This window comes from Rhamphochromis longiceps, linkage group LG20 (genome assembly GCF_057381845.1).
Source record: "Rhamphochromis longiceps isolate RC_006_pf linkage group LG20, R_longiceps_female_GT1.1, whole genome shotgun sequence".
Taxonomy (NCBI): domain Eukaryota; kingdom Metazoa; phylum Chordata; class Actinopteri; order Cichliformes; family Cichlidae; genus Rhamphochromis; species Rhamphochromis longiceps.
Window position 1 is genome coordinate 33,710,505 of NC_140576.1, and position 27,859 is coordinate 33,738,363.

Here is a 27,859-nt window from a genome sequence, read left to right on the forward strand (position 1 = left end):
GTGGGCAACAGGTGAAACTGATGAGGATGAGGGATACAACCACAAAGGAGGAAAAAGGAAGTAAAATACAGCAAAACTAACTTTCAAAGTAAAACTGGAAAAAAAAAAACTAAAAAAAAAATGACAGACAAGACGGAGACAGGGGAACTAGAAAGCAGAAGAAACTAGACAGAGAAACATTTTTTTCCTAGTAAAACAGGAATATATAACATACTAGCAGCACACATGGTACCAAAAGGGATCTATATGCATGGCTACATTTATGGAGAAATAAACCACAGAGACACATGCTGAAGCCTAATTTGCACTGGAAATATTGCACTTGACTTAATGTCACGAGAACCACAGGCGCTTTTCCGTCATACAGGAAGATGAATTGGATGCAACAGTGGTGCATGTGCGCTCACATATCTCTCTGCTGAAGCTTAACAGCCTATTAGAGAATAATTGCGCTCCAACTGCATTAACTGGGCGCACCGTGTGTGCAGCAGTAAAACCTATAGAGAGCAGAGTCCTGTCCCGAAGTGGCAAGACTCTCTGGCATGGCTCCTTGCAGGCAGCAGAGTAAGGATTGGGTTGTATTTTTGGAAGGGTGTGTGTGTGGATTGGTCGCCTTGTTAGGTCTGCTAAAATATTTCCAACAGCAGCGACTGTCGGGAGATAGCTGGGTGGCGGGGAAAGGGGCTTTTCTCTGTGGCCACCTGGTAAAGCCATGTAAGATCCCTGGCTTTTCAAGACAGAAATACAGAAACAATTCCGATTCAGTAACCGGTAATAGGATCCAAATTTGCAACGAGGTATAATTTATCCTGGAGGGAATCTGTGGAGTGGGTAGTTAATTAGCTTAATCGACGAATCCAATAAGACAGTGGAGTAATCCGGAGAAAAGAAGGGAGGAAAAACAGAATAAAGTGTGAAGTGCGCCCCGGAGCTTCATGGACACGCTCAGAAACCCCCAAACCCAAAGAAGAAACCAAGTTCAGCACTGAGGGTATCTCCTGCCAGTTTTAATGTCAGGTGAAGGTGAAGTCAGACTAACGGAGCTCTTATCTTTAGACAGGTAACAGAAAAAAAAATCAGCTTTACTTTCTGTGCGTTTTTCTGCGGTGAGGAATGAGTGGAGGTCGCTTTGAGTTTGATGACGGTGGAGCTTACTGCGGAGGCTGGGAGGGGGGCAAAGCCCACGGCCATGGCATCTGCACCGGACCCAAAGGACAGGGCGAGTTCTCGGGCTCCTGGAACTACGGCTTCGAGGTGGTGGGAGTCTACACCTGGCCCAGCGGGAACACCTACGAGGGATACTGGTCGCAGGGGAAGCGTCACGGTCTGGGAGTAGAAACCAAAGGACACTGGATTTACAAAGGGGAATGGACTCATGGATTCAAAGGGAGATATGGCGTCCGGATCAGTGTTGGCAGCGGAGCAAAGTATGAGGGGACATGGAATAACGGGCTCCAGGATGGATATGGCACAGAGACGTATGCGGATGGAGGTGAGAGTCGCATTAAATATGCCCACAACGACCAACAAGTGGGGAACAAATAACTTTGATGTTTTTATATTTTTCGATAATGTGCTGTTAGAAGTTTGATATGTGAAGTATTCGTTGTTTTAATTGAATATCACATATTTTGTATGCCATGTGTATCTAATAATTATCATTAGTCTGTAAAGGCTACTTCTTTGCAAGACTTGTATGATACACTCGATACTTTAATTCGCAAATAAATGTAAGAAAATACTAAAGTTGCCACATAAACAGTGCAATGGAAAGCGAAATTATTACCTCTACAAAAATCTATACAGAAGGATAACAAATATACAGCAAAAAAAAAGGGGGGGCACCTTATAACTGTGAAAAAGTGAAATATTCACATATATGCACTTTGTTATTGTTTAAAGAAAGACGTGCACATTAAAACTGCCGATTCAGATATTTTAAATGGAGAACGCTTTACATATAGAAAGAGTACCTGAAAACCATTGTGAAATACTTGAGTATATGTACTTAGTTACCACAGAAAAGAGTTACTTATAGTCATTGAAAATGCTAATGTGCCTCTAAAGCTAGTGCTGATAAACGTATTACTCCTTAAATATAGAAATAATCAAATAAATTACCATTTACTGTACTACAGCAAGTAAGTACACATGCTCAAGCACATCCACTTATCTATGTTTGAGTACATCACTTGAGTACATGGCACTGAGATGAACAGATGCTTGTGGTCAAACTGCAGATTCATGTCTCAGCAGGATAATCGGGTTTCTGAATCTTTAAGTAAAACTAATAATAGATAAATGAAGGACTTGAGTATTTTTGTTACTGTACTCAGTAAAATACCGATTTAAATGTACATAGTTACTACTAAATAAAAATAATGCTGCTGCTGTAGGTCTCTGCAGAGTTATGAGTATTCAGATTATTTTAATATTAATCAGGATGGCTAAGGGCAGCTAAGAAATATACTGTATATATTAAAACTGCAGCAGCAGACCACAGTAGGGTCAGAGGTCATCGTGTGGCTGAACCTCTTCACAACATTCCTCTCAATGAGGAAAAGTTGCTAGTTTGAGGATTTTCAGTCAGTATTGCTGAGATTACTGATGCACTTGACAACTGAAAAGGTTTAGGTGATTCAACTTCTTGATGTGCTTTTAAAAGCTGAATTGAACACATCATGACCTTCATGGTTTTAACTGCTATCTATAGCTATAAAATAAATGTGAAGTCCTGAAGTGCAGTACTTTATTACTATTGTTCTGCTTGTAAATCTTGCAACATCACAAGCAAACTCCTGCCAAGATTGTTGGAGACAAATCCGTGAGTGCAAAACAGACCAGCCTGATGAACTCGGTGGTCTTTAATGATGCCTCTGTAACAAGAAGAAAACACCACCCTGCTGCTGTCAGTCAAGAGGTGCTCAGAGTTTGTTGGAGCTAAAAACCCCTACATGGATGTTTCCAGTTTGTTACACTACACGTCACAGTGGCAAAATAAGTACTCAAAATTAATAAAAACACAAAAAGAAATGCCCTCAAGTCTACGTCTTACACAAGTAAAAGTACTAAGCATACAAAACGTGTAGTAAAGTGAGTAGTTGTGCAGCAGTACTAGTCCTCTCAACTGTTATACGTTGTATATTATGTCATTTGTATATCATTTATGAATGCGGCCACAGTGTTAACAGTGTATCAGGAAGGAAACATTATTATCAAACTTTGTGTGTGCATTTTTTTGTACACTTTCTCTGGGCGCTTCTCTTGGTTCTACTTAGCCCGTCAGCTCACTTACTTAATAAAATGAGTTAGACGAATCAAATTAATTGTGTTTGTACAACAGCAGTGGTTTCCCTCCTTAACCTCTGACTCATCAGCTTTGAGGTGCGGTGCGTTGGAAGATGTGGTTGGAGGCGGGTGGGTGTGAGAGCACCAGATGTCAGGATTTAATAATAGCCCACATATTTGGTGCCCTCTTGGCCTTGCAGGCTGAGGCCTCGCTGTCACTGTAATCCACACACATCAATTTTAGCATGAGAACAGACACTAAGATGACTTGTCAGCGAGGGTAGTACTGAATGAGATGTGTCACTCTAAAGATATCCATGACATTTTGGCAGAAATGAACGTTTAAACAACAGTCTCCAGGAGCGATAGCAGCTCTGTGAGCCTGGACTCAAATAGGCTAACAGGCTAATATGTTAAGAATGGCATTATTAACATGTTAATGAAACTAAGGTACTAAGATTTACTATTTTCACAATCTTCAATTTAATTTATGGTAATGCACTGAATCCCTGCTGTAGTGGGTGATGCCATTTGCATACTGTGAGCTGGTGTGTTTCCACTGCTGAACAGTAACTTCTGCTAAGACACAGAAAGGAGCAAAAACTTAAGAGCTGACTTTGAGTCAATACATTTATTGCAGGAGCTATGAAAGCATCACATGCTTTTGCATTAATGTAATGAGCAAATTAGAGATAGTTGCAGCCTCTTAAATTATTTCTGAGCCATTATCCTTCTGCTAATCAATATAATGTGTTTATACCGCATATTCTTAACAGACAGACTTATCAAAGGTGTTGAAGTCTGTATAGCTGTGATGTTAGGTAACATTTCTCAGATAGTGAGCATCAGGATAGGGTATAAGATACAATGTAGGTTTAACACAGTGCATTCCTCCTTCATTAGCACAAAATACAGACGGCACAACAAATAAAAATCATACTTTTTTCGCAGGTGCTATTTACATAGCACACAAGCTATCTCGAGGTGCTTTATAATGAAAGATCAACATGATCACGCTGTGTGCAAGCACTGGGAGGAAGTGCTCCATTTTAACAGGAAGAGACCTCATACACACTCAGAATTAGGGAGCTACTGTAACTGACTGGTGAGTGAGTGGACAGAGAAGACAGAAAAGGAGAGACAACAAACAGTAAACAGGATGAATCACAAACTACAGGAGAGAATAAACAAAAAGAAAGAACAGGCGGCACATGCTGCTGCGCTTCCTGTCTGTCCATCAGGCAGGCTGTCACAGGGCTTCTCCCTCTTGGTAATTTCTCGACTGTGTCTTGATTAACTGGATTGTCTCACCGTCACGTGTGACTGGAATGTTTAACAGCAATCATTTCAAAATAAAAGCAAAAGAATCCTGTGCTTTCTGCCCAGAGTCTATGACAAAGTTCTTAATGATAGTAAGCTGTTCAAACCACCTTCTTGCAGTTCCAGTGGTTTTGCAATTGCTTGATCAGAAATAAAAGTGTACGAGGATGGGGAAGTCAATAAAATCTGCATCTCAAAATCTTAAAGTTCTATGAAAACTTCTTTCTAAGATCAAAAAGCATTCTTGAACAAAAGATCAGGGAGTCTTTGACCTGATTGTAAATGTCATTATGATTTCCAGTGTTAGTGGGGTCTGTCTTCTATGTCCATAAAAAGTGCAGTGCAGTCTTTCCCAGTGTAGATGATTTGGTGTTGATTTCATCCTGATCAAGGTGGAAACACGTTTCTAGGGTTAAATACCTTGTGCTCAGGATCTGCGGTGTAGTAACAAAATATTTACAACTTATTTTTTTAATGGTTTCCAGGTACATTTCAGGGTCAGTTCACTGGTGGGATGCGGCACGGCTATGGTGTTCGACAGAGCGTCCCCTACGGCATGGCAGCAGTTGTCCGCTCCCCTCTTCGTACCTCCTTGACCTCCCTTCGCAGCGAGCACAGCAATGGCACCGTCCTGCAGCAAGACGTCCCAATCATCACCACCACCAATGCCTCAGGTGAGGAGACACCCGTCGCCACTCCTACCCAGCTGGGACCGTCTCGAGGAGGCTTTGCCCTCACACTCCAGGTGGACCCTGGGGCTGTTAAAAACAAGAAGAAGGGCCTATTTCGCAGGAGCTCCCTACTGGGTAAGCTGAAGAAGTCCGACTCAAGCACATCGCTGTCCAGCCAGAAGAGCAAGATCAGCTTCCTGAGGCCGGATTCAGCTCTCAGCTCCAACGCCAGCGACACCAACTCCACAGTCAGCATTGGGGATGAAAGTCTGGCTGGAGCTGAGGATTTCCCCCCAGTGGAGGCTGACATTGACGCCACCACCACAGAGGTCTACATGGGCGAGTGGAAGAATGACAAGCGCTCAGGATATGGAATAAGCGAGAGGTCCAGCGGGCTGAAGTATGAGGGTGAGTGGCTCAATAACCAAAGACACGGCTACGGATGCACCACGTTCGCTGAGGGAGGGAAGGAAGAAGGCAAGTACATGAACAACATGCTGGTGAAAGCCATGAAGAAGAGGGTGATCCAGCTGAAGGGAACCAAGATCAAGCAGAAGGTGGAGCGGGCAGTGGAGGGTGCTCAGAGGGCTGCAGCCATCGGCAAGCAGAAGGCAGAGATTGCTGCTTCCAGGTAAGAAACCAGAGAGATCATTCTTCTCATGCCTTTTTTTTAAATCATATTTGGTCTATTATGGGTATTTTTTTCTATCCTCAGAGCAAAACTATGATTTCGACATGCTTCTTAGGTTAACTGGTGATTCTAAATTAGCCTCAAGTGTGAATGTGAGTGTTAGTGGATGTCTCCCTTACAAAGGACTTGTAATTTTTCTATGGTATATCCAGCCTGTTGTCCAGTTGCAGCTAAGATCAGCTTCAGCCCCCTGCAGTGAGGCTAAGCTGTCAAGAAAATGGATCGCTGGATAAATCTCCAGCGATCTTTAACAGTGGTATTAAATACCACTGAGGGTCGCTGGCTCTGTTGTATTTGTAGAATTTGGCTACTTTTGAAGTATTTGCACAAGTGTATTTTTTGTCAAACTCGGCACAAACCCAGCAGATCAGCAGATATCGGTGCCTTCCAATTGGAAAATCCCATGTGGGTGCTTCAGTCTCCTTACAGTAGCTGCACATAAGCATGTTGCTTTGCACTACACCTGCACTCCTTCTCTTCTTTTAATGTTGTTTTTGACTTAATATCTGATCTGTTTTTGATTGAAGCCCACTCTGTTCTGTCCTTGGGTCCTTCTGCTGCTCTCACTAGCTTGTCCATTACCGATATACACATGGAAGAGCGATGAGAGCCGTAGGGGTGGGGGAAAAAATCGATACTGTGTAGTATCGTGATATTTTGTTTGCTAATAATGTATCGATACAGGGACAGCAGAAATCGATATTTTGTTACTAAAAAGGTTTTTGTGCTCAGAGCATGTTGATCCTTTTTCTGAGCAAGAATCCTGACATTCCTTCACTGTCCAAATGTGTTTAACTTTTTTTTGGCAGCAATAAACATGACAGTTTACTTATTTTAATTTAAGACATGTTTTATTTTAATTAAGTTTAAAACTTTTTTATTTAATGTAAATTTATATTTTGTTTTAATTTACTTTCAAATTCTTCAGTTGCTGAATGGGCTGCATAGTTTTCATATTGCATAGTTCAGAATAGCTATAATTGTACCAGATGGTTGCATTCAGTTAAGTTGGACTAGACTGTAATACAAACCGTTCAGTTTGTCAACAATAAAACTGACTGAAATGAGAGAAAGACTGAGTGCGAGACTTTATCAATATTCATTTTATCTAATATCAAAGTTTACCTTTATGTACAGAATCTGAATATTGCAAAAAAAACTTTTTTTTTTAAATCGCAATAATATCGTATCGTGCGTTAAGTATTGTGATAATATCGTATCGTGGGATGTATGGTGATTCCCACCTCTAAAGAGCCGACATCACCAAATATAAATCATAGCAGATGGAAATGTCAATCTTCTTTTCACTGCACTGGTTCAGACAGAAATATCTATAAATAAAACAAAAATAAAATCAATTATTTTAAAAATCCTACAAAAGGGAGTAAAGACAAGTATGTAGGCACCCCCCAAACTGCAATCCACATAAACACAAACACACTATGTGCTGTAATTGTCTTAGCTACTATGATTTTCCGTAATGTGAATAAGGATAGTTTTGAATTGTTTGGCAACCTTTGCAGTAGAGCCGATGAGATATTTATTTATTCAGATGGCTGAAAGAGTCTTTTATGATCCAGGAAATGCCTTCAGAACCTTTCAGCAGCACTGCTTTTATAACAGGTGCTTAGCCCTGTGACTTATATGTAAATTAAATGGTTAAAAGGCTTAAAGTCGTGCTAGGATTTGCTAAAGGTCAGTTTGTGTGAAGGCAAATGAAGTTCACATACTACTAACATTTATTTAGAGCCTTTATCTGTCATTGTAATCATCCATGGCTTTGGCTGCAAGTCCAAATAAACCTATAACAGAAATACCTTTAATCAATGTATTATAGCACAAACTGGACAACCCATTGTTAAAAATTCATGTGGGTTCTTCTGGTTACCTGTTTAGTTTTTTGTGGTGAAACTGGAAAGTTCACAGGCATAACTTTTCTCCCTCTCAGTGTGTGTTTCTCAGTTTATCTGCCTGAATTGGCACTGTGTACAACATATTCAAACAGTGAGACTGGAGTGACCTTTAGAGCTCCACTGCACTCAGTTACAGGAGTGGCTGAATATCTGATAGCTTTCTGATAGATTTCAACGTTAGGAGGAGAATACATATCTGAAATCTCTATATGTGCTTCCTGCTGCAAGCCCAGATCGTAGTCGACAGAGGATTTAGTTGAATACCTGAGGAGCAGAAGATCTCTGGATTTTTCTAAATGAGTTTGCTTATAGTTTAACACAGAGCCTAGAAACAGGGGAACCCATAAGTCTCATCATCCCCATGAAAGAGAAACAAAATCCAAAATCTCTAAAGCTGAATAATTAACATGATATTTGAGTTGTGAACAGAAGAGTACTTATCATGGAGTCGTGCAGGGTATTTGAGTAATGGCGATGCTGGCCTTTTAGCGAAAATCTTAGATGATTCACAATCTGACACTTTTACTCCCTGCATTTGTCAAAATGTTGATGTATCTTACAATAGTTGGAATGTAGCAAGCAGCTCCACAGTATCAGTTTCCAGCTCACCACTGTTGGCCTTGAACACGACTTCTCAGAAATGACTCCCCGCTGGGATCCCAGGGTCCTTACAGCCATGCTCCTCCTGGTGTGAAAACGCTAAAGCATGTGTGGACGTACATGCTGTAATCTTATATTTGTGTGTCATTGTAAGAGGTCGGGTCATTCAGAATTTTTGATTTTAATAGTTTGAGGTTTCCAATAATCATTTGATCAGTGGTTCAAATTCCTGAGCTTATTACACCCAAAGCCTGGAAGTAAAACAGGTGATCTTCTGGAGTATTTGTAGCCAGAAGTATCATTTTATGCAAGACTACACGGCATTTTTATCCTTTGTTCGCCTGTTCTACAATGATCATGTTCCACATTTTGCATCTAGTCTTCTAAATTTGAATATTTTTAATGGAGAGACTGTGGGGAAACCACCAGGGACTGTCATCCTGGGAGTCCTGTAGGAAAACATGATGTCTTTTCCAAGGTGGAAAACTACAAGTAACAAACTATGCCAATTTGGGAAGGCTTCGGTGAAAAAGTAGAACAAGTAAAAAGCAAATTCAGCTATGTCAAAGATCAGAAAGTTTGTTTTTCTTTGTTTTTTAGTCTCACAAGAAACCTGCAGCTCAGAGATGTTTCAGTTGATAGATGCATCCCTGCTAAAACCCAAAGGATTTCTAGATCAAAAAAGAAACTGAAATAACAGTTAAGAACAGTTTAGTGAAATAAAAAAAGAGGCCACATGAGAGTAAGAAACAACTTCCTTTTATGTACAATGTATTTATTTAGCAAGGAATATATTCACACAGGAAATGTGCTTCACATGCTAAATTCCTCTGAGCATTTGTAACCTGCCCCACACAAACATAGTCTGACCCTATTATAACCCCCTGTGATGCCAGAAATGGCCTTTGCTGAATCCTATTAGAAGGGAAAATGTACTTAATTGTATGACTGCATATAAAAGATGGACACTGGCACTCAGTGGTTTCTACACTTTACCTTTTGAAGCCTGAACCTTAGTTTTTTGGCTGCTGATTGTATTTAGATGAGAAGGTGGGAGTACTAAGTTAAGCCAACAGTACCGAGCTTGGTTACCAAGCTGCATCCGTAAACAGTGCAGCTGCAATGCACAGACAAAGATGCCTGCCACAAATTTTTTTGGAAGGTCTGTTTTTGCTAACATCCCCACAGCGAGCCATATTATCTGTCAGATAAATTAATTAAAAACACTCCAAAAGTCACAAAATTCAGTAGAGAGTATAAATGGTAAATGGCCTGTATTTATATAGCGCTTTACTCGTCCCTAAGGACCCTAAAGTGCTTTACACATCCAGTCATCCACCCATTCACACACACATTCACACACTGGTGATGGCAAGCTACATTGTAGCCACAGCCACCCTGGGGCGCACTGACAGAGGCGAGGCTGCCGGACACTGGCGCCACCGGGCCCTCTGACCACCACCAGTAGGCAACGGGTGAAGTGTCTTGCCCAAGGACACAACGCTCGAACTGGCAACCTTCCGATTACAAGACGAACTCTCAACTCTTGAGCCACAATCGCCCTAAGAGTAGCATTTCCCATAGTGTCAAACTATTCCTTTAACTAGGTGAAAAACCTTTTGGATGAGCACAGAATGCATGAGTGTGATTATGTTTAAGTCATTATTGTGATTAATCGCTACCCCGATTTGTCTCACAGATTTATTTAAACCTTTCTCTCACACATTGCAGCACAATCTGATTTAAAATTAATGCAGGAAATCCTTTTTTATTATGTGATTCATGTGTGCACAAACATGTCTACCTTCAGATTGTCTGACCATACAAGGCGGTGGTGTTTTTGCCGTCTTCAAGACCTGAAATAGGCTGAGTGTTTACAGCAGTGAGACTTGCACTGATGGACTGCAGACCCCCGTCCCTGCAGATTGAAATCTAAATATTGTACTGCAAAGATAAGCAGTATATGAGAGTTACTCATTGTGTCAGTGCTTTAGGATCACCTGAGGCAAGTCTGAACAGAGAAAAGCAGATTTCACATTTAACACGACTGTCATCAGGAAGAGCCTAAAAAAGTGCTGGAAGGTCAGTGCTGAAATTTCAGCTGCACCGCATTTTACAGGCAAACTTTGGTTTTCATTACATTTACTTGGCAGTTTGAGTTACTGTTTACGTTTAAAATTGACTTCTACTATTTACATATTAACTCTTTAGGATTCTGAGTATTTTTGGCTCTTTAACCGTCCATAAAAACAGTTTTGTAAACTGGTTGTAAACAAAGTTCGGACTGGAGCTCGGGACTCTTTGAGGGCTGTCTTGTTTAATTTGGAATAAAATAACGGGTCAGTAATTAGAAAAACAGATGAGCTCTCTGTACTATTTCTTGTTATGTGACCTCCGAGCAATGTTGCAATAATGAAGTTTCCATTAGCACTTAATGTGTGTGTATTTTAGCCAACAGATTCAATTATATTTAAAGATGCTGTCATCTAATCACTCTTTCATGCAGTCCCTTGTGCACACAGTGTCTTCTTTAGGATTACTTCCCATTTCCACCAAACATTAGATTATCTAATAAAGTGGAATTGCACTGTAATTAGGTCGTAGATGTCATTGATGGAGAGCTTTTTTGTAGCAAGCATAAGCCATGGCCATTCCAGGTGGTAAAAACAAACACTTAAAAGGTCTCAAGAGAAATTACGCTTTTTAAAATGTACTTTGAATAGCCCTGTTTGGTGCAAGTTCTTGTATAGCGAGTTTTCTGCAGAGTTAGTGGGACCCACAGAGAATAAGGGCAGCATTATTTTCCATCGAACACCATCCGCAGAACTGAGAACTGTCAGTCCTTTTCATGTCCAGGCCAGGTGAGACTGGGTCAAACTAAGCAGTAGACTCCAACCGACAAAAATATGTTTCCCTTCTGTCAATTCAAGTTTCAGATGGAATTCTTTTGCTGCATGCGTAGGAAGCACAATCCAAAAGATAGATAAATAAATGAAATGGGTACGGGTTGGGCAGTAGATAGCTCTGGCTGTAATCCTCTTTACTGGCACACATTAAAAGCAGAGGCCAGTGCTGACTCTGAGCAGGTCTAAGTGACCGTGGAGTCTTTTTGCTAATGTGCTTGGGCTGATAAATCATTTATATTTAAAAGTTTCTGTTGAATGAGCTTGTTACCAGCAACTAGCTCAAGCATGAGATTTTCCTTTAACCATATCACAGCACTTCAAATTCCTTGACGAGTGCAGTCTGAACCACTTTGAGTGTCTGGTAAGACCAAATAAGCACAGTATAAATGGCAATCCTTTTTCAGTGATGCAAAACAGGCATCTATTCAGTGTCTTTATGGTGAATACCCACTGCGTGAGGATTCATCATCACATCATTATCAACAGCCAGTCTGGTACCTGCAAAGTGAGACAAAATGCATTGCAAGATGTAGCAAAAAACAGTGTACATGCCACTGACATATCAGTGCTTTATACACTCAGTGTCCAAACATTTAAATCAAATGGCAGAGGAGATGTAAAGTATTGTTAACAAATGCCCTTCTTCTGTGGAAACGGCTTCCAGTTTGGATTCAGGAGACGGACACCATCTCTACTTTTAAGATTAGGCTTAAAACCTTTTTGCTAAAGCATATAGTTGGGGTGGGATCAGGTGACCCGGAATCATCCCTTATTTATGCTGCAATAACGCTAGGCTGCTGGGGACTTCCAGACTTCCACTTTTTTGTCTAACTCAGTGTGTGTTTATACACCTCCTCTGCATTTAATCATCAGTTATTATTAATCTCTCTTCCACAGCATGTCTTTGTCCTACCCTCCTCCTCTTCACCCCTAACTCGTTGCAGCAGATAGCCACCCCTCCCTGAGCCTGGTTCTGCCAGAGTTTTTCCTTCCCACTGTCGCCAAAGCACTCGCTCATAGGGGGTCGTATGATTGTTGGGGATTTCTATGTATTATTTTAGAGGCTTTACCTTACAATATAAAGTGCCTTGAGGCATCTGTTGTTGTGATTTGGTGCTACATGAATAAAACTGAATTGAATTTGAATTGAACTGAAAAAGTGGATTCATTGTTTTTGCAGTAGTCTAAAATTCTGATTGGTATCAGTGCACATTATCTGCTGGAGCCGTGGCTGATAGGGAGCAGGTGTAAGTGACTGAGGAGTTCCTTGCAAAAGTGCATGGAATGCTCTTTATTTTTAGGAGTTTAACTATGTCACAGCACCTCGAATTTATCTTTTTATCCTACGTAGACAGCTACTGGAATAATATTACATCTTTCTTATTCTCTTTTTGACAATTTAATGTCCTTTGCACCCTCTAAAATCTGTTTTTCTTGCACTGGAGTATTTTTATATTGTTGCATTGGTCCTAACAAAACAGCCTTCATGTAGTCCTGGATATTAAACTGAAATCCAATATTATATAAGCAGAGGAGACATGACACATCTGTTCCTGGCAGTGGTTTCCTCACACTATGATCCTTTGGCAGTGATGTCTTGGATTTAAAAATACACATACAACCAGGACACTGCATGCGATCCCAGACCAGGCCTCTTCAAGCCCAGTTAGTCAAAGTGTTTGCTGACACTCAGACAGTCTGTGGACATTGTTCTGCTTTGTGGACTGGCTGCTGGGCGTCTGGAGGAGGACCTGTGTGGCAGGACAGGGTGTAAATGACGCACACATAGGGGCCTTGTAGTCACGGAGGAGCCCTGACTAAATATGGACAGGCATACTCTTGCTGTATCACAATCGCGGGGGAATGCAACAGCTGATTGTCCCCCTCCCCCCTTGCTGCTGTCAGACCCCGTCTTTCCTATCTGGTCACAAACACCCAGACAGCGATTCTTCTTCTTTTTCCCTGCAGACAGAAATCAAATACTTACCCATACACCACACAGCTGTGCTCAAAAACAGTAATCTGCTTGCTGTTTTTCTCTCTTTCTGTCACCTCCTGCAAGCCTTAGCTCCGCTAAGAGCCGCCAACAGTTCGAGATCACAGATCTCGATCCATCTTGCGTCAGCAGTGGTGTCAAATGCCTCCATGGATATAAATATGGCACACCTCATAAGCAAGTGCTTGGGTATAAAGGGTTAGTGTATATATGTACCACACCTAGCTTTAGTTGTGGGGCTTGGATTACATACTGTACTGCTGATACTAGCATTTTGTGCTGGTGAGCGATCAACTGGTCATAAAAGTTGTAAACAAAGTTCAGACTACGGCTCAGGACTCTTTGAGGACTATTTTTTTTATCAAGTGACTTATTTAATTTGATAGAAAAAGAAACTGGTCAGTAATTAGAAAAATAGATGAGCTCTCTACTATTTCTTGCGACGTGACCTCTGAGTAATGTTGCAGTAACGAGGTTTCCATTAGCACTTAATGTGCGAATATTTTGGCCAACAGATTCAATTATATTTAAAAATGTTGTCATCTTTTTTATTAACAGCTAATCACTCTTGCATACTCCCTCGTGTATGCACACATAGTTGCTGCAGAGTTGGAAAGGACCCTCCACAAAGATCCAGTGGCACATCTCTCTCGCCATCAGTAGACTCCAAGACGATGGTGGCGGGACAAAAAACAGACATTACAAAACAGCAGAGTACCAGGACTTATTTAAAGAACTGTATCTATACTTATATATTAGGCCAAATTTAAGTTGTACATTAATCTGTGATCTCATAGCTGTGGGGAGTTATGACGCACAGAAAATAAAGTATATTAATGTACTAACACTAGCACATGCTTTTTTTTTTTTTTTATTCAAAGTACACACAGTTATTTTTGCAGTGCATTTGTGTAAAGTGACCTTTACTGTACTTTTGTTTCTGCAGCTGAAGCCTCTGAATGCTTCCTTCGCTGACTGTATATAAAAGCTGTCTGTGTCTGAGAAGTGAACTCAGTGCAGAATTCTCTTACACTTGTGGGGGTTTGTTTTCTAACAAACAGTAGAGTGCAGCTCCTCTGGTTTCAAAAAGACTTGTATATAAACCTATAGAATAACAGCCCAAGAAAACTTTTGATCTGTGACCTCACTAATCTTAGCGTTATGGGCTGACTTGATCGTTTTTGTGCTTGGTGAAAACAAGGTTAATTTTGAAAATTTGGGCTCAATTTGAGCCAGAAAGAAGGCTAAAGTATTCTCACTGACTAATGTCATGGCATAACACATTGGTTAGCCTTAAACTATTCATTTAAGTGTTTGCTGAGGTCACAGGTGGGATTTATCAATCAGAACATCCATTGACTGACATTATGAGGAGCTATGATATACATTTTTTAGCAACTGTAACCAGACTGGAAGATATATAATTACACCAAAAGCCCCAAACAAATATAGTGTTCCAGCAGGAAAACACTGCTCAGTGCTTGGCTGCTTTAATCCTTCATGCCAGGTTCTGGTTTATTTATTTATTTATTTTTTGTTATTATTATTTTAGTCAGTGATTTGCACAAATCTATTCATTTTGATTATATGACTCGTAATTTACAGGATTGAATTTGATTTAACCATGCAGGCCTAAGTCCCTACTTTTCACCTTGTGCTTGTGCTAAAGATTTCACCATATTTATGGTACTGAGAGTTGTGTGGTCAGTGATGGACACGCTCAGTGAGCTGTGAATGGATGTGAGGCTGCTACAGGGGTCAGTTTATATCCGTCTGCTGCCTTTAGCCATTTTAGTACTTACCAGTAGCTCTGCTACATGCATAGCACTTTATAAAAAAAATGCAGGTCTCATAGGTGTTTTCTAATAAAGTGCACAGTGAGTTTTCATACTTAACCACTGTATTTAAGCATAGACTGTATATAAAGGATACATGCAGTCACTTTCAGATTACCCTTTTCTTTCATAATTAGCTTCCTGGCTGTAATGTCCGTCTCCTATGCTACAACTGAAATGGAAAGAACACAGTATTTCATGCTGAATTCAACCATTTATTATGTTAAAAGTAGTACAAATGTAATATCAGTGGTGTAAACGTGGTTCTGTGACTATTGTGCGATGCCATGTTTTGTTGGCAATAAGCTAAACTAAATGGGAAAACTGTGGAGTTCCCAACAGGAAGGAGAACAAGAGAGAGGCAGGAAGCTGAACTGAGCCCGGTGTGTCAAATCTGCTGATTGCTTCAGCTTAGAATTACCCTGGTGCTTCCAGGCATACTAAAGAAAATAGCTGTTAGCCACTAATCTACCCAAGCTCACATCAAGCTATCATAGTAATAATATGAGCTGGACCTGATGTGGGTTACAGTCATTGTTGTTTGAGCCAGATGTCCAAGACATCAGACATCTGGACCATTTAGGTGTATCAGAGGTGAAATCAAGCAGCCGGACTCCCCCTGAGTTAATCCATCAGTCAAAGTCAACTATGGCCAATGGAAAACTGCAGATGTGGTCCACATTCAGACCAAACATTCAGTGTTATCTGAATGAAGCCCCCCTCTGCAGCCTCCGCAGTTAACAAACAGTTGAAACTCTATTCCTACTCCTGAAGACACTGAGCCACTGTGAGGTGGAAGGTAGAGTCAGTTTCCAGGAAGAAGCCATCTGTCGACATCTTTCTCTTCCAACTGGCAGTTTACCCGTCCACACTGAAAGGCTGCCATCTTGTCTGCTACCTCACACACCACTCTGTCTGCAGGCAGTCAGGAACTAAATTGTAATAGTATATTGTTAGGTAAGGGAGAAGATGGTTGAGGCTTTTCAGAGTATATTTTTATAATAAACATGTATGCATATTGTGTTCATTAGCACTTTAAATAAACTTAGCACAACAACTAAGTAGTAAGGACATTTTTGGTTGGTCAGTTATTTCTTTGCTGCAAAATTGCTTCTTGGCAATAAAATTGATACCAGTGGAAATCCATTCATGGGTTGAGCAGCAGAGTTAAGTATGTGGGTTGTGCCTTTAAAAAAAACTTTATAAATCTTCTCAGAATAAGCCAAACAGCTTATTCTGCTATTGACTCTTGTTTTGAGCCTCTGGTACCCTGGTGCTGACAATCTGGCTTGTCATCATTAGAGGCATCTCAATGCATAGAGAGATCAAGATGAGTCTCTGCAGCCAGGGGTAATCACATATCTCCACAGTCTTGGACCAAATTCTATCCTCCAACATAACAACGATCGCATAGACTTTGATCATCTGGTCAAATAAATGATACCAAACAAGAGCTGATAGCAGAATAAGCTGTTTGGCATTGGCAGAGGGGATTTTTTTTCCAAGATTTTCATGGGCACAACCCACATACTTTACTCTGCTTTTCAACACACAAAAGCATTTTCCTCGCAAATGTGGCATCATCTAAGGGGAAATAAACAGGCTTTCCAGTGGTACAAGATTTATTGCCAAGAAGCATTATTACAACAAAGAAGTAATCGACCAAAACAAAGTTTCCTTACTTTTTGTGCTAAGTTTAGATATTGTTGAGATTGCTATGGAAACATGTTGTTAAAGATCAGCTGTTAGAATAACTTTGAGGAAAAACAGCTTCCTGAGTAGGTGCTGAGTCTGTGTGGACAGGTGGAGCTCATTTATATCAATCAGGGGACCTCAGGAGCCTCTAATTGTTCCTGGTGGAAGCATCTTCCCCACCTAAGAGGAGCTATTTTCATCTTGGTGTAAAGTTACAACATGTTGAGTATTTACAGAGTAATCACACTCAGTACCTGCAGTTACTGGGGACAAACAGCAGCAGCTTTTAACTCATTTACCTCTCGAGTTTTTGGATATAGCAGCAATTCATCATCTAATATCATCCTCTTTCATCACTAATGATGAAAACATGATTAGATTTTTTTTCTTAACTATTAACTGATCCTTTTGTGATTGCCAGATGTTTTACTTTATGGTTTTGAGGAAGTATATCAGCAGGTGTTTTTAATTGTTTAATTAAAAGTTCCCTGATCCGCTTAGCTGAAATTTGACTGTATGTTTACAGAGGCAGGAGGTGTATCAGATTAAATTAATTATATGTGTACTTTTTCACTGAGATGATATGATTTTTTGGAACTGTTTGGTTGCTGTTGCAATGTGTTGGGGCTCATTTTCCATGTAACATTCCCCAAGTGGCTTCCTACTGATAATTTTCCCTGACCAAATATTCCAAATAATTGGTTTAGGCACTTAAGGCTACAAAAAAACAATCCAGTTTCTTTCCACAATAGAAACCCAACACACAGAGAGTAAAGTCACACTGAGCTGAATCGTACAGTAGAAATTAGGTTAAATGTAGTTATCATAAAACATGTGCAAAGTCAAAATGCCTGACACACCGCTATGTTCCCTCTAAGCTGTGCGCGTGAGCAATCGCGCACTGCTGACACTGCTAAAGAGCTACCATTAGCATGCTAACAAGCTAAACTGAGATGGTAACCACTGAACCAGTTAAACAGCTTTTATTCTACAAAACTTCAGTATGGCTACAGTCTTTACCCGAGTAGAGAAGCATAATAGTATTAAAATAATAAATTGTGCTGCCCTATTTTCGTGGTATAACTAGACTGCATTTCAGGTTTAGCAGCTGGAATTAGCCTTGTTTTCTTGGTTGCTACCTGTTCTTCAGCAATTCTTTTTTTTTTTTTTTTTTTTAAGGGGAAATCCAGAGTGAAAGTTCATGAACTCTGCATTGCAAAGTGTTGCATGATAAGTAAATTTTTCCAGTGTGCAGCAAAACAACTATAAATATACAAATGTACGCCTGTCAGGCTGCAGTGCTTTCTGCCTGTCACCCACACAGACATTTGTGTGATGATGGAGGCCTCAGTAGCTTGCCAGCAATAACTCATTGTCTCACTCATGGTGGCAAAAGTGTAATTTATTTCTGTCCCAGGCAAACGGTAGAACAGGACAACCCCTTTCCTCCAAAGTTAATAATACTAATGAGCCATATGACCAGCGACTGCCCACCCCAGCATCCATTTGACCATGATTGAATACTATAAACAAGCCTTGTACTGCGATATTTTTGGTCACTCTGTTTAAGGCCCTTATCTCTGAGAGTGTTTGTGTAGGAAGGTCGAGGTCAATGTCTCATGAACCATTAAACCATTATAGTATGACGTAAATGAACAGAAAGCAGAAAAAGTATGTAGAACTGAAACAGGCTGCATCCTGGTTGATGCATGTGCTGATCACTGGTGGCTGTAAAGAGGTTAAACAAGAAAGTGACAAGCAAATGCTCAATTGAGTGAGCGTATCCAACCCCTCAGCTGTGTTTCCTCACACAAGAAAAGCTTAAAGCTACTTAAAAAGGTGACACAGAGGATAAATAGAAGGGATTTCCCTTTTTGTTTTGGAGCGTAAACGATGGACAATTAAAATATAATTTTTGGCTTTCTAAAGGTGGTTTCTGTCTAACAGTGACTCCAAAATGAACTGATTGATGATTTAATGATGAGACGAGATCAGCAAGTTATAGCGTAGCCTTCAAAATAAATTGATTTTGGTATTTTTCCTCAAATATAACCGGTTTGTTTATTTTGGTTTTTGTCTTTCCCTGTTATTTGTCAATGGAGGTGTCGCTGATGAAATGGTAATATCAGTGCTAGGCTTACCTGAGGGAATCTTCTTTTTTTTTTTTTCTTTTTTTTTTCCCCTTCTTTGGCTTTAATTATTTTTTGTTAGTAAAATTAAGCCTGGTTTAAAGTTATAGACCAGTATAAACCGACATTTGTGAAACTGCCCTGCTATTAAAGGAATGGTTTTATACATTCTGATTTATATATTCCAATTCACAGCTGCTAACAGGTGGACTTTGTTGCCTCCTGTGGGGACAAAACCAGGTTTTGTAGTTTCACATTTAAATTAATAGCATTATTCTATTTGGGAGACACTCTGACTTTGCTTTCTTGATGGTGAAAACACACTCATATCCCACTCTTCCTCCCGACAGCTAAGCCAAGTGTGGTACTGATTGTGTCATTTATAAAACACACTGAAGTGAACAACAGATGCTTTCTGAAAACAGCATGTTCATTGCCGGCATATAGGGGGGGGGGGGGAGATTAGGATTCAGACCATTAATGAAATGAGAAGATGAAAGAAGGCTGAGTGACTTGTGTTGCATCTTTCCACTGCAGGACAGCCCATGCCAAGGCCAAGGCAGATGCAGCTGAGCAGGCTGCCCAGGCCTCCAACAGAGAGTCCAGCATTGCCAGACTGGTGGCCAAAGAGCTCTCCCCTTCCTTCTACCAGCCAGGTTAGTCGACATCTCCACACCACATTTTAGAAAAAAATCAGCAAAATTAATTTAAAAAGCATCTAAAAGGGCCACCTTTTAAGGCATCATAATGTCACTCACGGACTTTGCAGCTGTATGCAAGCTCTGAGTTTCACTAGATATCACGGGAATGCACACTAAAAAAGCTAATTCAGAAAAAAAAATTTTACCTACTTATGTATGATACTGTATGAAGGAAACAGCAAATGTAAAATCCCAACAGCAGAGCTACTTCTCTACTTTGTCTCTGTCCTCACAGCCTGTGATAGTATATCCTTCTGCTGAGGCCCATCACAGGGATAGTCGCGTTTGACTGTCTAAAAAAGGACCATCTTATTGGGTCGAAGGGATCGTATCAGTTTCATTGCGAGTCTGTCGACACACACATTGACACAAAAGCAAAGGGGCTATTTGGGAGCCTCCTGCATTTCACTCCTGCGCTCTCACTCAGCAGAGAGCTTAAAGAAGTCAGATGCAAACAGAAAGTCGTCCAGCTTTCTAAATGAATTGTCTCTCACTTTCTAAATGACTAGTCTTTCACTAAAAGTCTGGTTGAGACTGGCGCTGGCTGAGAAACATCTGCTTCAAAACACTTCATAAATTTAAGGATCGGACTTTTGATATTCTATACTTTTCTTATTTTTAGCATAAGAAAAGTATCATATGTACAGCTGTAGGACAGCTGTACGTGTCCTACAGCTGGTAATCATCATCAGCATGTGTATTCATCCACAACAAAAAATGTTTCCCAACAAATGGTAATTTCTTCTGTTTTAGTAACATTTGCTCAAAACTACAGTGTTCAGCTGTTCAATTCAAACCAAATATGAAGAGAAAGCATATCAGTGCATTGTAGGTATGGATTGTCTGACAATATCAAAAATATTAATTGTTTTTAGTATATTTCATTTTGGGACAAATTTTCTCCTTTGGATTTTTTTCTGAAATGTGAGCAAACAGAGAATTTATTTGTGTTTAATGGAAAAATGTGTACTCCAGCGAAAGCTTATTAGGAAGGGGATGCAGCAGCTGAATGCATCTCTAATATCCTCTGTAGCTGCTTCCTGTGCTCTCAGGAGGTTTAAGGGGATGATACTTATAAAGACAATCTGTGACCTCTCAGCCCTGCAATACTTGAGCTAACATTTTTATCAAGGGAATCTTTTTTTAATGGAAAAATGTCCGTTTTTAAATTGAGCTCCTTTAGCTATTTTCGAGCCAACAGGAATTTATCTAACAGTGAGCTGTGCTCCATGATAATTATGAAACAGCAGAAAGATATTAATATAAATGAATATTTCTAAAAAATATATTTACCTGCAAAAATAACTCAATAAATAATAATAATAATAATAATAATAATAATAATAATAATAATAATAATAATAATAATAATAATAATAATAATAATTCTCACTGTAAGCTAAAGGTTCAGGCCTCACTGATGTGAGCACTCGGTTATAGACTCCTTTTGTACTTAACCCAATACTGCGCTATGCGCCATGAAGTGTGACCTCTCTGTGAGCACAGTAGCCACACCCATCTGCTGCTCAATTATTCTGTTTGTGAATGGCAGCCAATCAGAATAAAGCTGGGTAAAGTGAGAGGCACTAAAACAGCTACTTTCACATGGTGAATGACTGAAACCACTAAAAACAAAAGAGGATTATTTTGAACTTTAAGTCATGACACTCACATGATAAATCATTTATGATGTTTGTAAATCCCTAATGGATTGAGGCATTATTACTTAGTGTTAAAAATACCATGGCCTTTTTATGGAACATTAATTCTAATTATCGTGATTAGTACATACCCATGCTACAGTATCTCTAATTTCGGTCCATTGTTAGGTGGTTCCTTGGCAACATGACATCATATATAATTCATAATTCAAGTTTGTGGCTATAAATTACATGTTATTGTCATTCAAATAATATTATTTTAATGAGGCATTGTAGGTGCATAAATGTTGGTAGATGGTTGTAGGCAACATGATGGCGTCATATGTTTTTTAGATAAGAACCTACACAGGTCTAAGACGTACCTGTGTGCCAAGTTTCATTAGTCAGTTTGTGATTGTGTAGGAAGAGTTTGAAAGCCCACATTCTGTATCTATTATACATTTTAAATTATGGAAAAAATAATAATTCCTCTGACTTATGACTGATGGTAGAAACCAGTGATTAAAAAGTATTTGAACTGGCTTTCAGGTCCTGAGTATCTGAAGAAGAGAGCGTTACAGTTGGCCTTGGAAGGCAGTGAGAACACAGAGACCATCATGCATGAACCCCTGCTAGCTGAGGAGGAGCCACTGCCTACACCACCTGAAAGCCCGGTTATGAATGAACTGGACAGCCTCATGCCTAGCTCATCCCCAGGTCGCACGCCTTCTCCAAGCCCAGGCATCATGAGCAAGGAAGAGCCCAAACTCCTCAGTCCAGGTAGCTGGAATGAAGACAAAACCAGTAAAAGTGGTGGAAGTAGTAAACTCAACGGCAAGCAAGGCAGTCGTCCCACTACTCCCCCTGCTCCTGCTTCAACTGTATCTGAAGGAGGAGGAGGGGCCACCAGCAGTCGTGGCCCATCTCGTACCCCGAGCCGCCAGAGCAACAAGAACGAGCAGGGTTCTGACATGGAGATCAAGCCACTGCAGAAGTTTGACTCTGAGGCAAAAGCATCAGATGCCACTACAGCCCCTGCTGCCCCTGTAAGGAATAGCCTCATCTCACCAGAAGAAGAAGAAGAAGAAGAAGAAGCACCACGTCCCATCTCCAAAGCTCCCTCCAAAACGCCTTCCAAAGCGTCTTACAAATCTGTAACTCCTGAGTCTAAAGCCTCCGAGGTAAAAAGCGAAAGAGCACCACCAACAAAAGAAAGAGTGACGCCTGTATTTGAGAACAAAGTGGAGTCCAGGGAACCGAGCAGGCCTCCCAGTAAAGCAGAAACAAAACCGCTACCAAAACGGCAACCCAGCCCAGCTCCAGCTCCAAAACCTGCTCCGAGTCTTGAACCTAAAATGGCACCAAAGCCAGTGGAAGCAAAATCTGTAGTTGCCAGACCGGCAGCAAAGGTGGAACCCAAAGCCGAAGTCAGACCCAAGCCCATCCTGTCGAGCCTCAGCAACGAGGTGACCCCAGAGTCTTTGGATATGGAGGTAAGACAGTAAATATACACAGTGACTCACTCTTCATTATTTTTTGCTACATCAATATTGTCACAACATGTATGGTGGTGTCAGTCTGTCAGTCCAAGACTTTGGTCAACAGCTATCAGATGGATTACTGTTAAATTTTCCACACACATTCAGTGTCCCCAGAGAGTAATTCTTACCAATGCTCGTATAAGCATTTAGCTCAGTACAGCCTTAAAAATATACACTAGCATTACTGCTGACATTAATGACCATAAGTCCTAGTTTCTAACTAAAGAGCACAGCTTGACACCATCATAGTCAAATAAAAGTGTACACCATATCCAGTCACGTTATTTACCGTATAAGGGCAAAGCCAGACTACTGTTCTGGTTTGTTGGAGGGGGAAATAGTTGTAAATGAATGCTATGTCTCCTTTTTCTCTATTTTAAATGTGCATTTGCTTTATATTGCCTGCCAATTTCAGGTATTAATGTTACATTGGTTTTAAAGTTTTAGCTAAGCATGTACCCTAAGCATCAGCATTAAGTTATAATTATGGCTATAAATATATCAGCCAAACATCTGTATCAGCCAGTACTAACCTCCACCAAATAAGATGACATTTACTAATCTCAGTGGACGATAATTATCTGTTATGTCCAAACAATTTTCTTTTAGTTTCCCTGCTGGCTAGATGGGAATAAATAAATAAATAAAAATACACTTAGAAATAGCATGCATGACAAAGAAATGCTCACTTTTACATTGTAAATATTTGTTATAAGCTAGGATTGAAGCAACTTTTATTGAAATATGCTTAAATTGGTTTGTATTCGGGAAGTAGAAGACAGTGTACACAATGTACCTGCCAATATGAAGCTGGAATGTGGGAGGCTGATTATAGCTTAGCATAAAGACAGGAAACAGGAAGAAATGGCTAGCCTAGAGCTAACCAAAGCTAGCAGATTGCTCCCATCTGCACCCGTAAATCTCACAAAAGGGATAAGGGGTGTTAATTTCTGATCTTTAAAGGTGCTGGTAGGACAATTTTCTTACCCTTTAACTAGGCTGTTCTAGATGTTAAACCCCTTTTTTTGTCTCTTTTTTTTTTTTTTTTGTCTTGCTCCTCCTGCAGTCTTATTTTGAACTTGCTCACAAGATATGTTTTGGGTACAACCATCTCCTATAAATAATAATTTTGATAATCCTTTATTAATTCTTTGCATTGAAAAGATAAAACCCAACATGAACAGCCACAGATTAGGAAGGTTAAAGAAAAACAAACAAAGTGTCTTAATAAGGTTTATGGCCATCACATGCAATTAGAAAGGTTTCAGAGCACTCTGAGTCTTTGTGATTCTCCAGCCTGCTGGAACACTATAAACACCATTCATCCAGAGGATTTTGCCTCATTTGGTGTGTTGATGGTGGTGAGGAGTGCTACGTATGACGTAAATTCAAAATCTCCCACAGGGCTTCATTAGGTTCAGATTTAATGTCTGTAGGGGAGAGCCAGTAGACAAGCTGACCCATGACCTTTATCTGGGCGATCTCAAACACTGTTTGTCATTTGACCCTGAATTTAGTTAGCATTTTCCTTTTTTGTGGGAAAGAAACTAAAGTCTGTCAAAATCTTCATGAGTATCCCAAGTATCATTATCAATTTTGTGTCAGAAGCTAATTATCTCAGGTTTAAATGTCATCACATATGTTCATGGAGTCCCATTGTACAAAAAGGGGTGACTGCATTACTGAAAGTGGAGCTCTGATTTGGTAGAGTATGCAATTTTCACCACGGCATCGGGTTGAGCTCGCACAATATTATTCCAGGATAAATATGTAGTCTTAATCCTGTAAAGCCTGAACCATGAAATAATTCCCATAAAATTCTATTTTTATAGTGTTTTTTGAATCTTCTGACAACTTTTTTTTTAAGGAAATCAAATGTAAATTTGCATATCTAAGTTTTGATTTGTAGTCAGTACACTCAGTGTTGTACAGTTTAAGTTCATGTAGCATCATCATAATGAATAACTGACATTATATTTGATGTTGTATATGTCGCTTAAGATTTTTCCAAGTGATAACAGTAGAAGAAGAGGCAGGGGCTCTACTTTCTTTTTCCCCCCAACGTAGACATCAGGATACATTTTCTCAAAAATTTCTAAGAATTTTGCATTTTAAGTAGCATTTATGTTACATGTTGGTGTTTAACACCTCAAAACTGAGTAAGTTTCCATTTGTTTCTTGAATCTTTGCAGAATCACTTGCAACTTTAGAGAAAATAGTTGTAAGACTTATTTAATAATCAAATCATTATTATCAGCATTATCAAGGGTTCAATTATCAATATTTCTTTGAGTATTTTATTTTTTTAGCTCTACTTAGAAACTAATTTCTCTGATGACTCATTGTCCCCCTTTCATGTGGTAAGCTGATCCACGAAACCACTCTTTTGGACCTTGTATTTAATTGTGTGATTAACTTAGGCTTAGTTCTAAGGTTTTAATTGATATGAATTTATGAATTTTCTGAATTTGTTGTTTTATTTTTGTCTCATATTTCCTTAGCTTTTGACTTATGGCAAAAAGAAAAGTAATTTGGATTAATTTTAAGTTAACTTGCACATCCATGGAGGCATTTTACTCCTGGAAACCGTTCCTCCCATCAGGACACCGTAATGTACCCTTCTACATAACAGGACCACTGGGTCCCTTTACTGTTGGAGCTAAGGTTTAGGTTTTTCCTTTAATTTTTCACTCATCTCCAGTTTTGACTGGATCCGCTGTCCTTATTCTGCATTGAGTTCTTTTCCTTTTTTAAGGGCCCAAACACCATCATGATCTGCATGGTAATCCTGCTCAACATCGGCCTGGCCATTCTCTTCGTTCACATTTTGTCATGAGACATTTTCCACCTCCTCAGGTAATAAACACACCATCAAAATGTACTCAGAAGAGGCGATACAGTAAAAATAAACATGAATCCACTAATATCAGTTTGCTACAGGTTAACAGCAGTGTCAGAGAGAGATGGGCTTCCTCCTCCTCCTCAGTAAAGACCAGAGATCAAAGACAACACTGAGGAGGAACAGAAGCCTCACGCAGACCGCTGCAGCTCCTAGGATGGTTTTTGTTGATATGACTTCGTGAGGCTCTGCGAAGCTCCTCTCTTTCAAGAGGTTAGAGAAACTGAAGGACATTGAAGGGCTGGCACTGTTCAGTGCATCTAAAAATGATTTGTTTAGAGGAAAAAAAAAATTGGTGGGTGAATGGTAGGTTATGTCCCAGTGATGATGCTGAGGAAAGAAGGGTGGCACTCAAGAATTCAACTTTTTCACAGTGTGTCATGAGCGTGTCAACATTTTTGGAATATGGCTTTTAAATAAACACTTAATTGGCATTCAGACTATCTGGATCTCACAAGAGTGAATCAGGCACATAAGACAAACCCACCTAGATACGTTTTTAATCGCCAGACTGAATATTCTCTCTATAATGCCTTGAACTTGATTGTTTAGACACAAAAACTACAGCAGATGTGTGAAGGGTTTGGGCGTGATAACTGTTACTGTCAGGAGTAGGGATCTCGCGTGTGTTGAGTCTCATCAAGAAGCTCTCCGAGTGGTACTGTAAAAAAAAAAAGGGGTTTATTTACTGGCAACATTTTCAAAGCGTTGTGAGTTTCTGCAAAATCTTTGAGACTGTGGTGTACTACACTGTGAAGTTTTCAGTTTTCACTGGGATTTATGTGCATTTCCTGTCATTCTGCTGCTTTGCTTTGGGGAAGCTGATAAACCAAATAGAGAAGGGAAAATAAGAAGCTTATGAGTGCCGCTGCTGCTGCGTAGGTTCCTGTGGTGTCGTGCAATGCTGTTTAGCACCCAGGCAGCTTTAATACAGAGTTGTGCAAGTTTTGCAAGAGGAAAATGATGGCTGGAGTTTATCTAATTTGAAACTGTCACTGTATGTTGTTGTAAGGTTGCTGGATCTACATAATTATCTTGCAGCAGGGAGTGGGTTGGGTTCATTATTTTATGTGTCAGTGTAGAAAACTGTCCACTGCTTTATTTTCAGGGCCTGTTGTAAGATCAGCTTTTGTACACATGAGAACACTTTGTATGCATCTGTGTTTTTGTACCTTTTTTGAAGTGCACATCTTTACAGCATTCAAAATATTCTGTTGTAGGATTTTGGGGGGAGGGCTCATTAGTACAATCAGAAGTTGTAATCCTAAAATTTGTTTCCCAAATGAGTCAGATTACCTCATGTTTGTGAGATGGAGGAAAATAGAAAGATTCTTAACTCCATGTCTTATATTGAGAAGAAAGCTTTTATTTTCTTAACCCAGTTAGGATTTAAAAGGAACAGAGTTTTAGCTGCAGTTTTTTGTTGTTGTTTTTTTTGCCTTTGAGTTTGCAAATGTACACACAGACCACTAGTGAAAAAGTCTACAAGCATATAAAACTGTTTTGAAAGTAGTAAAAACCAGTTTAAGAAATTCCCCATTGTGGTTTACCTGTAATCTACCAATGATTCATACCAGTGTCAATGCAAATGTGGAAGCCACTTTATTTTTTCTGTTTTAGAGCAGAAATACAGCTGAAGTCAAATTAAAAACTTTTACACTTGTGAATCTTTTATTTTTGATGATCTGTAACAGCTCCCACTGTTAGCTTTGAGATTTTGAACGTACTCGTCATCATTCATTACCCTGAAGAAATCCAGTCTAGTAACAGAAGAAGAAAGTATTTTTAAACACCACCTGTCTGCCAGCATGAGACGCCCTCTGTCCCTGCCTTGCGCCACAGTGAATATCACACCCAATTTTAAACCAAGGCAACGTTTGGCCTTGGTGGTTCTCAGTCAGGCATGTCAAACCTCATCCGAATGGTAAATATGGGTGTAACAATCCTGAAATCTACACCAAAAATCAAACAGTGACAATAGATCATTGTACTGTCTATTTGGAAATTGTTCAGGTATGGAGAAAATGGACAAAC

At 39.8% G+C, this 27,859-nt stretch overlaps 1 protein-coding gene across 2 annotated transcripts; it reads left to right on the forward strand.

Annotated features, from left to right (window-relative positions):
* Nucleotides 1–502: 502 nt before the first annotated feature.
* Nucleotides 503–27,492, forward strand: jph2 (junctophilin 2). 2 transcript variants are annotated; one of them, XM_085394945.1, is made up of 6 exons: nt 503–1,492; nt 5,094–5,910; nt 19,582–19,700; nt 21,935–22,878; nt 25,682–25,782; nt 25,857–27,492. In XM_085394945.1, exons 1-5 carry the CDS (start codon nt 1,114–1,116, stop codon nt 25,760–25,762), a joined length of 2,340 nt encoding a protein of 779 aa, XP_085251071.1. In that variant the 5' UTR covers nt 503–1,113; the 3' UTR covers nt 25,763–25,782; nt 25,857–27,492. The 2 variants fall into 2 exon arrangements, with proteins under 2 accessions (XP_085251071.1, XP_085251072.1); XM_085394946.1 differs by having other exon boundaries at nt 504–1,492; nt 25,867–27,492.
* The last annotated feature ends 367 nt before the right edge of the window (nt 27,493–27,859 follow it).

What these genes read in the sequence shown, in the direction of transcription:
- jph2 (XM_085394945.1), top strand. Translation starts at nt 1,114, where the DNA reads ATGAGTGGAGGTCGCTTTGAGTTTGATGACGGTGGAGCTTACTGCGGA. An exon ending in CCCTTCCTTCTACCAGCCAG is followed by an intron (nt 19,701 to 21,934) that starts GTTAGTCGACAT and finishes ACTGGCTTTCAG; the next exon opens with GTCCTGAGTATCTGAAGAAG. An exon ending in CAGAGTCTTTGGATATGGAG is followed by an intron (nt 22,879 to 25,681) that starts GTAAGACAGTAA and finishes TCCTTTTTTAAG; the next exon opens with GGCCCAAACACCATCATGAT.